Source organism: Staurois parvus, unplaced genomic scaffold (genome assembly GCF_062004578.1).
Source record: "Staurois parvus isolate SC_StPar_1 unplaced genomic scaffold, SC_StPar_1.0 ptg001521l, whole genome shotgun sequence".
Lineage (NCBI taxonomy): Eukaryota > Metazoa > Chordata > Amphibia > Anura > Ranidae > Staurois > Staurois parvus.
Window position 1 is genome coordinate 230,949 of NW_028319317.1, and position 12,343 is coordinate 243,291.

The following is a 12,343-nucleotide window of genomic DNA, read 5'->3' on the forward strand; positions in this document are numbered from 1 at the left end:
CCTCCCTATCCTTCTCCTTCTTTGAGGCCCACTGCATCCGGCTCTTCTCTCCCACCCCCCTAAGGATTGCGGTAATCTATCAGCCACCTGGATCTGCATCCCCCTTCCTAGATGACTTTGCCGCCTGGCTTCCCTTCTTCCTCTCCTCCGAGCTACCAATCATCATCCTAGGCGACCTCAATATCCCGATCAACGCCAACAACCCAGCTACTTCCCAACTCCTCCTTCTAACCTCCTCCTTCGCGCTCTCACAGCACACTCAGTCCTCCACCCACTTCAACGGAAATACCCTGGACCTCATCTTCTCCCACCTCTGCACCCCCCACGACTTCACTAACACCCCCTTCCCCCCTCTCTGACCACCACCTCCTCACATTCTCCATCTCTCCCTCTCTCAACTCCCCCCCGAAGCGTCTAACCATCACCCGCAACCTCCGCAATCTGAACCCGACCCATCTCCACCCAGTAGCTGACCGTCTGTATGACAGTATCCTCCCTCTGTCATGCTCTGACCTGGCCACTACTGCATACAACGACTCACTGTCAGCTGCCCTTGACTCCCTGGCACCCCTAACCACACGTAGCATTAGCCCCCGACCACGTCAACCCTGGCAAAATGACCACACAAAATGCCTCAAACGACGCAGTGGCACGCTGGACCGCTTATAGCGCAAAACCAGATCCCCTTGCGCGTTCTCCCTCTATAAAGCCGCCTACACCACCTCCCTCCATGCCGCCAAGCAAGCCTATTTCATAACCCTTATCAACACCCTCTCCACCTGTCCTCGTCGGCTCTTCTCCACTTTCAAATTCCTGCTCCCCCCCCCCCTCACCCCCACCCAGCACTTCACTCACCGCCCACGAGATTGCCAATCACTTCCAAAACAAGATTGACGCAATCCGTAAGGACATTGTCAACTGACAATCCACCTCTCCACCCAGCCTCCCGCCCTCCTCAATCGTCCCCTCCCCCGACCTCATAGCCGCACTACCCCCCACTATACCTAATGCCCCGCACATCATCACCTCCCCAACACTTCGCTCCTTCAGCCCAACTACCCCCGAGGAGGTCGCTAAGGTCTTCATTGAAGCCCGCCTCACCACCTGGCCCCTGGACCCTATCCCCTCACAGCTCCTCCAGTCACCCCCCTCCATCATTCACTCCCTCACCCACATCTTCAATCTCTCCCTCTCCACTGGCACCTTCCCCTCCCCTCTAAAGCATGCACACATCACCCCCATACTCAAAAAACCCTCCCTTGACCCCAGTAACCTTAACAACCTTAGACCCATCTCCTTGTTGCCCTTCACTTCCAAGCTCCTTGAGCGCCTGGCCTACAATCGCCTAAGCGCCCACCTCACTGATAACAACCTCCTTGACCCCCTACAGTCTGGCTTCCGTCCCCTACACTCCACCGAAACCGCCCTACTTAAAATCACCAATGACCTGCTAACCGCCAAAACCAATGGCCACTATTTTATCCTCCTGCTCCTCGACCTCTCCGCGGCCTTCAACACTGTTGACCACCCTCTCCTCCTTGTCAAACTGCACTCCCTTGGCATCTCTCCTGGTTCTCCTCCTACCTTTCCTAACGCTCCTTCAGCGTCACCTACAACACTGCCACTTCCCCCTCCCTCCCACTCTCTGTTGGGGTCCCCCAAGGCTCTGTCCTCGGGCTCCTCCTCTTCTCCATCTATACCTCCTCCCTTGGCAAACGTATTCACTCCCACGGCCTCAAATACCACCTCTATGCTGACGACACCCAAATCTACCTCCCCACCCACCACCTCACCCCCTCATTCTCTTCCCGCATCTCCCACCTCCTAAACAACATATCAGACTGGATGTCGCTCCACTTCCTCAAACGTAACCTATCCAAAACCGAGCTCCTGGTCTTCCCCCCACCCCGTGCCCCCCCCATCTTCTCCATCACTACTAACAACGCCACCATCTCTCCCACCCCACACGCCAAAGTCCTGGGTGTCACCCTGGACTCCCACCTCTCCTTCCTACCCCACATCCAACTGCTATCTAGATCTTGCAGGCTCCACCTCCGCAACATCTCCAAGATACGCACATTCCTCACCCCAGACACCACCAAACAACTCGTACACTCCCTCATCATCTCACGCCTGGACTACTGCAATTCCCTTCTCACTGGCCTACCCAAATGAGTGCTATCCCCACTCCAGTCGATCCTAAACTCAGCGGCTAGACTCATTCACCTCACCAACCGCTCCACATCTGCCTCCCCTCTCTGCCAATCCCTTCATTGGCTCCCGATTGCCCAACGCATCAAATTCAAACTGCTAACTCTGACCTACAAAGCCATTCACAATGCTGCCCCAATCTACATAACTGACCTGATACCCAAATACTACCCTACTCATGCCCTCCGCTCCTCACAGGACCTCCTACTCTTTAGCTCCCTGGTCTCCTCCTCCCACGCTCGATTGCAGGACTTCTCCAGGACTTTCCCATCCTCTGGAACTCCCTACCCCAATCCATCAGACTGTCGCCTATCCTCCTCATCTTCAAGCGCACCCTGAAATCCCTCCTCTTCAGGGAAGCCTACCCCAACCTCACCTAACACCCGACCTCACCTAACAACTAACCTCCTCCACTCCATCCCCCACAGCCATCTCCTCCTGTGCCACCTTCCCCTCCCTCCTAGATTGTAAGCTCGAAAGAGCAGGGCCCTCGAACCCCTCGTGTATTGTATTGTTACTGTCTTGTCATGTTCTGTCCCCCTTGCTACTGTACAGCGCTGAGCATACCCTTTGGCGCTATATAAATACTGTATAATAATAATAAATAAAACAAAGCATATATTCAGATAGGTCAGTTTAATGTGAGTCACCTGATACCTTACACCCCTAGATAACGTCTACCCGAGAGCAGAAAGCGATATCTCCTTAACCGTCACAGGTAGATATATCATATCTGTAGTCTGGACGTTCAGCAGATGATTCTGCATATTATCCTACCAGTGGATAGGATGCTACATGTACCTATGGAAGGTTATTAACCATGGTGAGTACTTGGGGAGAGAATTGGGTCACAGCTGGGGTCTCCGCCTAAACCCCCTCCCCAAACGAGGCGATTGGCCCTTGGCTTCAGCAGACAACGCCTGCTGGGGGACTAGAAAACAGGCTATCAGGCCTGGAGATGAAGAGATTCTCCCTTTTAACATCAAGAACCAACTTTGGGAGAAACAGAACCCTTTTGTTCTGGACCTTGAATTTGCTTAGACCAGAACTCTGGCAAGTATTCTACCTCCATAAACTTCTTTCTGTTATCTCTCTGCTGTGTTATTGTTCTCTTTATTTATATATATATATATAGGCTACATATTTTTCTGTAAATATTTTTATTGCACCATTTTGGCCTTTTTAGTAATAAATCCTATTTTCTGAAAAGTGTTGAACTGTTTCTAAAGCTCTTTAATGCAAACTAAGAATCCCTGTCTCTGAAGAGCGCTACTGTGTGTTTTAAACTTCTGCATACATCTGCCTGCGGGGACAGTGGTATACAGACTATTATTCAAACATCATAGTGTTACTGCAAGATTGGTGAGTTTCCTCTTTCTCTGTACAAAAAGGAGGTGGTGGCAGTGTGAAGGGTTAATTGCGTAATTAACCTGACCGGGGTAACAATCGCTCTCAGGCTGTGGCACATAGATTGTGGTCCAGTGAGCTGGAAAATCTTTGTGCAGGGTGCAGTTGGGCGTGGCATTGTTATGCAAGTGACAGCGTGGTTTTAGATTGGCTAGTCCTTCGGTCACAAGTTGGTGAGAAGGGCTGGGGTCTGACGCCGTGCCCGTCACAGAGAGATCTATTGTTTCCCGGCTGCTTGAGAATTTGATTCCGGTTGCTGAGAAATCTGTTGTTGTTGCTGGGGGGGGCTTCTGCTGCTGGCTGCGGGGGATCTAACTTACTGCTTTTCTTGTTATCATTAAAAAATTCCATACAAATGACCTAACACCACAGAATGATACATGGATCTGTATTCTCTGAAAGGGGAAGTACTGGGAGATGGGCAGGGGGCGGAGACAAGAAGTGACTCAGAAGGGGGAGTTCCTGCACCTATTCTCTGAGAAAAAAAAGCCCGGCCACTGACAGCTGAGCGTGGAATATTTAGTAGCCGGGAAATGTCACGGATGGACTTATCGCCCAGGTGACCACCTATCACGGGACCACGCTTGGAGTCACTGAGCTCCTGAGAGCGACCCATTCTTTCACCAATGTTTGTAGAAGCAGTCTGCATGCCTAGGGGCTTGATTGTATCCACCTGTGTCCATGGAGGGGATTGGAGCATCTGTGACCAGTGGTGTATTTTGATTTTGTGCTGCCCTAGGCAAGACTAAAATCAGGCACTCCCCTCATCTAAAGTTGCCCCACCCCTTCCTGTTTAAGATCCACCCCTTCATCTGGAAACTCCATCCCTTTCTCTTTAAGCTTTATCTCTTCCTATTAGAATTCCAGCCACTGACAGCAATGATGGGGCACTATTCCTCCCACTGACACCAATGATGGGGCACTATTCCTCCCACTGATACCAATGATGGGGCACTATTCCTCCCACTGACATCAATGATGGGGCACTATTCCTCCCACTGACAGCAATGATGGGGCACTTTTCCTCCCACTGACACCAATAATGGGACACTATTCCTCCCACTGACACCAATGACAGGGCACTATTCCTCCCACTGACACCAATGATGGGGCACTATTCCTCCCACTGACATCAATGACGGGGCACTATTCCTCCCACTGACATCAATGACGGTGTGGTGTGACAGTGCGCTCTCTGTGTCTGTGCGGTTTGATATTGCAGATACTAACCTGCTTGTGTTCTGTACATACTGAGACTGGACATTGCAGACACTAACCTGCTAAATAAATGAAATTCTCTGCAGAGGAGTGAATCACTGTGACCCCGCCCATCAGTTTCCCTTCAGGTCCGCTCAGAATTATAACCAGGAACGTGGGGCATTGGTATAAATGTTTGTGTTGTTTATTTCCAAGTCATATTTCTCAATATTAAATTGCTGCTAACAATAGTAACTGGTGATGATGGTTTGTGTTCTGAAATGTGAAAGATGAATGTTTCTGTGTAATCTCCGAGGAAGAAATAGAAAACCATTGAGAAGAATGAAGAGATTTCTCTCCTGGAGATGGATTTCTATTAACATTAAGGGATCTGAAAAGGGCGGAACGTGGAGAAAGCTTCCAGATGAATACAATTGTATTGCGTGTAAAGAATGGGTGTGACTCCGCCTCTTCCCAGGAAGGTTCCCATCAGGTCCGCTCAGGCTGTATAAAAGGAAGGCGGGCCCAGCCCAGAGCTCAGTCGGTGTTTGCAGCAGAGAAGAATCGTCATGTCTGGTCGCGGTAAAGGAGGGAAGGGTCTGGGGAAAGGCGGCGCCAAGCGCCACAGGAAGGTGCTCCGGGACAACATCCAGGGCATCACCAAACCCGCCATCCGACGTTTGGCCCGCAGAGGGGGAGTCAAGCGCATCTCCGGCCTCATCTATGAGGAGACCCGCGGAGTGCTGAAAGTCTTCCTGGAGAATGTCATCCGCGATGCCGTCACCTACACCGAGCACGCCAAGAGGAAGACCGTCACCGCCATGGATGTCGTCTATGCTCTCAAACGACAGGGACGCACCCTCTACGGATTCGGAGGATAAATCCTCACAACCCCCCCCCCCCCTTCATCGTCACAAAGGCCCTTCTTAGGGCCGCCCACCTTCTCATACAAAGGGCTATTGATTGATCATCTCCAGGGTTCTATCTGCTCCTCCTGGGGGGAGAAGGATTGCCGCTCATTCTAGTGATGGGGATGATGGAACTATCCGTCAGTCATTCTATATAACAGGATGACGTCATGGATATAGTTCTGCAATTCCAAGAATCTGTCCAATCACCTGATTGCATGGTGTGTGATCGGTAATCGGGATGGATCCGGTTCGGAATGCCGGATTTTGCATTGTAACGTTAGAGTAAAATAAACATGCCGGTGATCGCGATGCGCTTATGTTTGTGACCGATCTGAGCCCCGAATAATGAAAGGGTTCATGGATGTTCTTACAGAGAAACCGATTTGATTCTTTACATATGTAATATTTCCTCTATCGATTCATTGTACATATTTATCTGGCGGTGTCATGATTACCGATTTTTACAAGATATTTCAATATTCTGGATGTGATATATGGGGGGGGGGGGGGGGGGGGTCTGTAATTGTTAAAAGGAAGGACATGATCGTATACAGATCTGATAGAATCGTACGATACTTTATTTCTCATCATGTAGAGAACTATGACATGTATGATGTCACTCATGTTCTGTATGTTGCGGGGGGAGGGGAATCCTGGATTCTGAGAAGACAATATATGAAAGTAATCATCAGAATCCATTTCTAGTCATTGTTTATTAGTCCGCAAACACATTGGATATAGAGGATCCTGGGGGACAGAGATAACAGAACACGGATTGACATGACTCGGTAATCCCCGACATCCATCTGTAGACATCCCTGACTAATCAATACAACTGTCTGGAATGAAAGCGATGATATTTCTCGGATGTCTCATCTGATGATCTCCTTTGTTCTCCGGCTCGGATTTGGCGGTATAATCGGGCTGAAGGTTTCTCTGGAACGATGGATACAATTCCGGCGGGAAGAATTTGAAATCTGAGCCAATCACAGCTGTGGGCGTTGTCTCCATCAGCCAGTAATGCATTTCTTACGAGAAGTATAAACAAGTATTCGGAGATCTCTATTCCTAGTGCAGGAAGTTCTACATCGTGTCGGGTTTTGAGTACAAATAAAACATTTCCAATGGAAGGATTGATCGATCTTCCCGGATAAAACGGTCAATGGACGCAGATCGTCTGTAACGGTCCATAGAACTCCGGCGGGAAATTGGAATGTATTAGACAATTGAAGCCATGACAGATTTTTATTCAAATAAAATGTGGGAGGAAATGATCTGATCAGGAAGATTTTTGATGTCACTGAAATACTTTTCTATATTTTTACCGTTTAGATTTCGGATGTGAAAACCGGTTATCAGCAACAAATAACCCGCCCAATCCCGGGGCGCCGAGAGATCATTTTCTCCCCAGAAAGTTCAACATAGAAATCCTTCCCGGCGTCCAAACGTCTTCCTATGGAGAAGCAGAGATGACACCCGGATGTAGAGGAGACTTACTGTCCGGACGGCGGGAAGGATTTCCACCTTTTAGAATTGTCATTACAAACACGTGACAGCTTCCATCCCAGAACGTCCTTTACTAATCCGAGATCTACAGAGCAGGACGGAGGGAAGAAGTCGCCGACTTTCCACCTCCACCCCCCAGACCCCGAGAATCCCATAGAAGCGGGAGATAGAGAGGAGTGTGGGATTGGTGTCCATAGAAGCCGTATGTCCGCCCTTTGTATGGAGATGTGGGGGGCTCTGAGAAGAGCCGTTGTGTTGGCGGATAGAAGGGAATCCTGTGGGGGGATTACTTGCTCTTGGCGGCCTTGTGGCTCTCGGTCTTCTTGGGCAGCAGCACGGCCTGGATGTTGGGCAGGACTCCTCCCTGGGCGATGGTGACGCCGCCCAGCAGCTTGTTGAGCTCCTCGTCGTTGCGGACAGCCAGCTGGAGGTGTCGGGGGATGATGCGGGTCTTCTTGTTGTCTCGGGCGGCGTTGCCGGCCAGCTCCAGGATCTCAGCCGTCAGATACTCCAGGACGGCGGCCAGATAGACGGGAGCTCCGGCCCCGACCCGCTCGGCATAGTTGCCCTTCCGGAGCAGACGGTGAACACGACCGACGGGGAACTGCAGACCAGCCCGGGACGATCGGGTCTTGGCCTTAGCCCGAGTCTTACCTCCTTGTTTGCCGCGACCAGACATGATTGGATGACTGACGAATCACACACAGATAGGTCCCAGCAGCCGCTTCCTCTCCTTTATACACTCCATGCTCTGACGTCACACGCTGCGATTGGTTGCTTTTGAATTCAACAAACAGCGGTCAGACTTGTTTCTACACCAATCTGCACACGAGGATAGACAGCATGACGTCACTTTCCATCACATGTCAACGTCCTCCAATAGGAAGTTTGAGGCAGTACGAAACTCCTTTGCATAGGCCGGCTATAAAAGCAGCACATGAGGGTGGCTCCAGCACACTTTCCCCGCAGCCAGCCAAGCAGTGGTGAACCCTGATCATGCCTGAACCAGCCAAGTCTGCGCCGGCGCCCAAGAAGGGCTCCAAGAAAGCCGTGACTAAGACCCAGAAGAAGGACGGCAAGAAGCGGAGGAAGACTAGGAAGGAGAGTTATGCCATCTACGTGTACAAGGTGCTCAAGCAGGTCCACCCCGACACCGGCATCTCGTCCAAGGCCATGAGCATCATGAACTCCTTCGTCAATGACATCTTCGAGCGCATCGCCGGCGAAGCTTCCCGCCTGGCTCATTACAACAAGCGCTCCACCATCACCTCCCGGGAGATCCAGACCGCCGTCCGCCTCCTCCTGCCCGGAGAGCTGGCCAAGCACGCCGTCTCCGAGGGCACCAAGGCCGTCACCAAGTACACCAGCGCCAAGTAATCCCCCCCCGGGGCCCCATCATCCCAACAAGGACACAAAGGCTCTTCTAAGAGCCGCCCACCATTCCAATCACTGAGCTGTCATCACGTTGTATTGCCGCTAGAGGTCACACGTCACACTTACACGGGGTTTCTAGATTTCTTCTCGCTATCAGAATACCAGCCAGCCTTCCAGATCCCATTTATTGTGGAATTCCTGATTGTTCCATTTGGAGGATTTCATTTGTACAGAATATTGTCTTCTAGTGGATCCAGAAACAACCCGCATTGTAGATCTTCCCCGATCCCCGGACAGAAGGCAGAGATTTGTCCCCATTAGCTATCAGCGTTCCATTCTTTCACAAATGTTCGTGAAGCGGCCTGCATGCCTCGGGGCTTGATGGGAACACCGGAACCCAATGATATGGAGGGCCGGCCCAATACTACTGGTAATATAGTGTGTATCTAGATGTATCTAGATTTTCCTTTAAAGCATTAGGTGAATTTCAGGTGCATCAGATTAATACACAGAATGGAAAGTGGAGGTTACAAATTGTAATACGGTTATCATTAATAGGGGGGGGTACATTGGGCCGATTAATCCCCCCTTTACTTTGTCATCTAATTTACTGAATTATGGACAGAAATAGTCCTCTCTCGGGGTTTACAATTCTTACATTGATAAGATCTAATTTTTATTTATAAACATCTTTCTTATCAATGTTTTCCCATCTGGCAGTAAGGAGCTCCCAGAGAGATCGGGATATTCTACTAACAAAGAACGTGCAGATCTTGGCGGGAAATAAAAAAAAAACATTCTTAAAATATAAGACACAAAATGTTTGTTACAAATAAACTCGTAACTGTGAAATGAATGGGATGAATTGCTGCAGACTAGATGTCCGCCTCCTCACATCCTCAGCGATAGATTGTCATTGTGCCATCAAAGTCCACACTGTCATCGCCGGGATCGGATTGTCCTTGGAAGTGGGATTCGGAGAGAAAAGGCAGAAATCACATTGTATCTCCTCCCAGATCCGCACACAAGTCATGTCTCTTGTCATCTCGCTCTTCTATAGACAATACATTGCAGCCCTTCTGACTGTCCCTGTTAGTCCACAATTGTGCTGGATGGACCGAGATGGGCGACAAACGTTCTGCTTCTTAGTCCCGAACAGAGGAATCCTCGGATCCGTGAGATCGGAGGAGGATCTTCTGTCATCCCATTCACTGTATTATGGAGGAATCCAGTCCGATGTCAGTGGATGTAATTGTTACATTGTACAGGGAGTCTCTGATCTCTGATTATTAGCAGATCTCTGATTAATCTTCTCTTCTTTGGTAGTAAGGAGAGCTCCGAGCATTGTATGATGTGGAGGAACTCCCCTCCCCCACCCCTGACACAGCGGGCTTCTCTACCTACAGAGATCACGTGCAGATCCTGGCGGGCATTTTGAAAATCCCTCTATTTTTATGTAAACCAATCATTAGAAGGGGCGTGACGTAGTTCTCCAATCAGAGGGCAGGGATGTGTATAAATAGCTGTGCAGAGCGGAGGCGTATTACAGTCGCAGTTCCCGGCAAGAGAGGAGTAGAGATGGCTCGTACCAAGCAGACCGCCCGTAAGTCCACCGGAGGGAAAGCTCCCCGCAAGCAGCTGGCCACCAAAGCCGCCCGCAAGAGCGCCCCGGCCACCGGCGGAGTGAAGAAGCCTCACCGCTACAGGCCCGGCACCGTGGCTCTCCGAGAGATCCGCCGCTACCAGAAATCCACCGAGCTGCTCATCCGCAAGCTGCCCTTCCAGCGCCTCGTCCGAGAGATCGCCCAGGACTTCAAGACCGACCTGCGCTTCCAGAGCTCCGCCGTCATGGCTCTGCAGGAGGCCGCAGAGGCTTATCTCGTCGGACTCTTCGAGGACACCAACCTCTGCGCCATCCACGCCAAGAGGGTCACCATCATGCCCAAAGACATCCAGCTGGCACGCCGCATCCGCGGAGAGAGGGCCTAGACCCCCCACACAACCCGCCAACCAACGGCTCTTCTCAGAGCCACCACCTCCCCCCACACAGAGCTCTACACTACCGAACTACAATGACTACAACACCCGGGAACAGGCTTCTGTTGTCAGGGAAATCTCTGCACTTCCTCCTCTCAGCCCCCCCGGGACCGCCATTCCTTTACTGGTTTTATTCATTTTTAATTCGCTCATAACTAGTCATGGAATGTGAGACATACAATGAGATCCATCCGAATGGGCCCCTTCCACACGGAGATGTCACTATTGGGGGGTCAGTCATGTCCTCTATTACCTCCTCCGATACTACATCGGGCTCATCACAGATCACATCGCTCTGCCGGGGCGGCACACACGGACACACCGGGAGGATTCTTCCTTCTGCTCTCCGTGTGCCGCCCCGGTCGGTTTTCTATAGAAAATATAATTCAGTAATTCGGGCCTGTGAAATGTATCGGGAGGGATCTCTCCTTTGGCCAACCAGTAATCATTTGTAGGATCGGAGGAATCATTGGATGACCTATAAGGGACAAGTGTACAATGTGAGGAGGATGGAGACTGGAGGAGGGAGAATGCGGCTCGTGGTCGGTGTATGTATGGAGAGCTCTGTTGGGGGGAGGTGGGGGCTCTGAGAAGAGCCTTTGGGGGGTGGAGATGGAGGTCGCCGCCCATTATTTCTTCTTCGGAGCGGCCTTCTTGGGCTTAGCCGCCTTCTTAGCTGCCGGCTTGGCCTTAGCGGGACTCTTGGCGCCTTTTTTCGGCTTGGCTGCAGCTTTGCTCTTCTTGGGGCTCTTAGTCACCTTCTTGGCTGCAGCCTTTGCTGGTCTCTTGGCGGCCGGCTTCTTCTTGGGGCTCTTGGCTGCGGTGGGGGCTTTGCCGGTCGCCTTCTTCTTGGGGGACTTGGCGGCCGGTTTCTTGGGGCTCTTGGCTGCGGTGGGGGCTTTGCCGGTCGCCTTCTTCTTAGGGGACTTGGCGGCCTTCTTAGTTGCCGGTTTCTTGGGCTTCGCCTTGGCGCCGTCGGGCTGCTTCTTGTTGATCTTGAACGATCCGGAGGCTCCATGGCCTTTGACCTGGACGAGGCTCCCCTTAGTCACCAGCGCCTTGAGGGCGATCTTCAGGCGGCTCTTGTTCTTGTCCACATCGTATCCTCCGGCGGACAGGACCTTCTTGAGGGCGGCCAGGGACACCCCGCTGCGCTCCTTGGAAGCGGACACGGCTTGGACCAGGAGCTCGGACACGCCGGGACCGGACGCCTTCTTGATGCCTTTCTTGGCTCCTCCTCCGGCTGACGCCTTCTTAGCCGGCTTCTTCTTGGCGGCGGCCTCCGCTGGAGGAGCGGCGGCTGGGGCGCTCTCAGTCTCCGTCATGACTCGGGAAATGTTTCCACAATAGTTCATTACAAATCACACGGCGCTCCGCCTTATATACAGACCTTCTAACACTGCGATTGGTTGTCACGCATCTCGACTCTGTCCTGCTATTGGTTACACATCAGACACGCCCACTGGCTGTCTCTCCAGTGTTGGAGTATATACTCTCCCTTCATGTGTTTCCCGGTAGATATAAAACCGATTTTATTCCGAAATAGTCCAGGGAGGAGATCGGCTCCCCGGTGCACATCGGACACCGTTCTGTCACTTATCGGGGGTCACTTCCAGCTGTCAGGAGCTGCTCACGAGGCTGAACACAGAGGCTGCAAACACAACCATCCTCCGGAGTGGGGGGCCCATTCTGCCTTCTAC

General features: G+C 51.5%; 4 protein-coding genes and 1 pseudogene across 4 annotated transcripts; 3 read left to right on the forward strand and 2 right to left on the reverse strand.

Moving 5' to 3' along the window:
* The first annotated feature begins 5,384 nt into the window (after positions 1-5,384).
* LOC149435402 (histone H4) lies at positions 5,385-5,696 on the forward strand. Its single transcript, XM_089662695.1, has one exon. It carries the CDS (start codon positions 5,385-5,387, stop codon positions 5,694-5,696), a length of 312 nt encoding a protein of 103 aa, XP_089518821.1.
* A 1,764-nt stretch (positions 5,697-7,460) lies between these two features.
* LOC149435403 (histone H2A type 1) lies at positions 7,461-7,934 on the reverse strand. The gene has a single exon (XM_089662689.1). It carries the CDS (start codon positions 7,909-7,911, stop codon positions 7,519-7,521), a length of 393 nt encoding a protein of 130 aa, XP_089518815.1. The 5' UTR covers positions 7,912-7,934; the 3' UTR covers positions 7,461-7,518.
* A 266-nt stretch (positions 7,935-8,200) lies between these two features.
* LOC149435404 (histone H2B 1.1) lies at positions 8,201-8,627 on the forward strand. Its single transcript, XM_089662690.1, has one exon. It carries the CDS (start codon positions 8,229-8,231, stop codon positions 8,607-8,609), a length of 381 nt encoding a protein of 126 aa, XP_089518816.1. The 5' UTR covers positions 8,201-8,228; the 3' UTR covers positions 8,610-8,627.
* A 1,542-nt stretch (positions 8,628-10,169) lies between these two features.
* Positions 10,170-10,596, forward strand: LOC149435405 (histone H3). Its single transcript, XM_089662691.1, has one exon. The coding sequence runs from the start codon at positions 10,185-10,187 to the stop codon at positions 10,593-10,595; it is 411 nt and encodes a 136-aa protein (XP_089518817.1). The 5' UTR covers positions 10,170-10,184; the 3' UTR covers position 10,596.
* Positions 10,597-11,244: 648 nt separating this feature from the next.
* Positions 11,245-11,975, reverse strand: LOC149435406 (histone H1.5 pseudogene; annotated as a pseudogene).
* Positions 11,976-12,343: the final 368 nt, after the last annotated feature.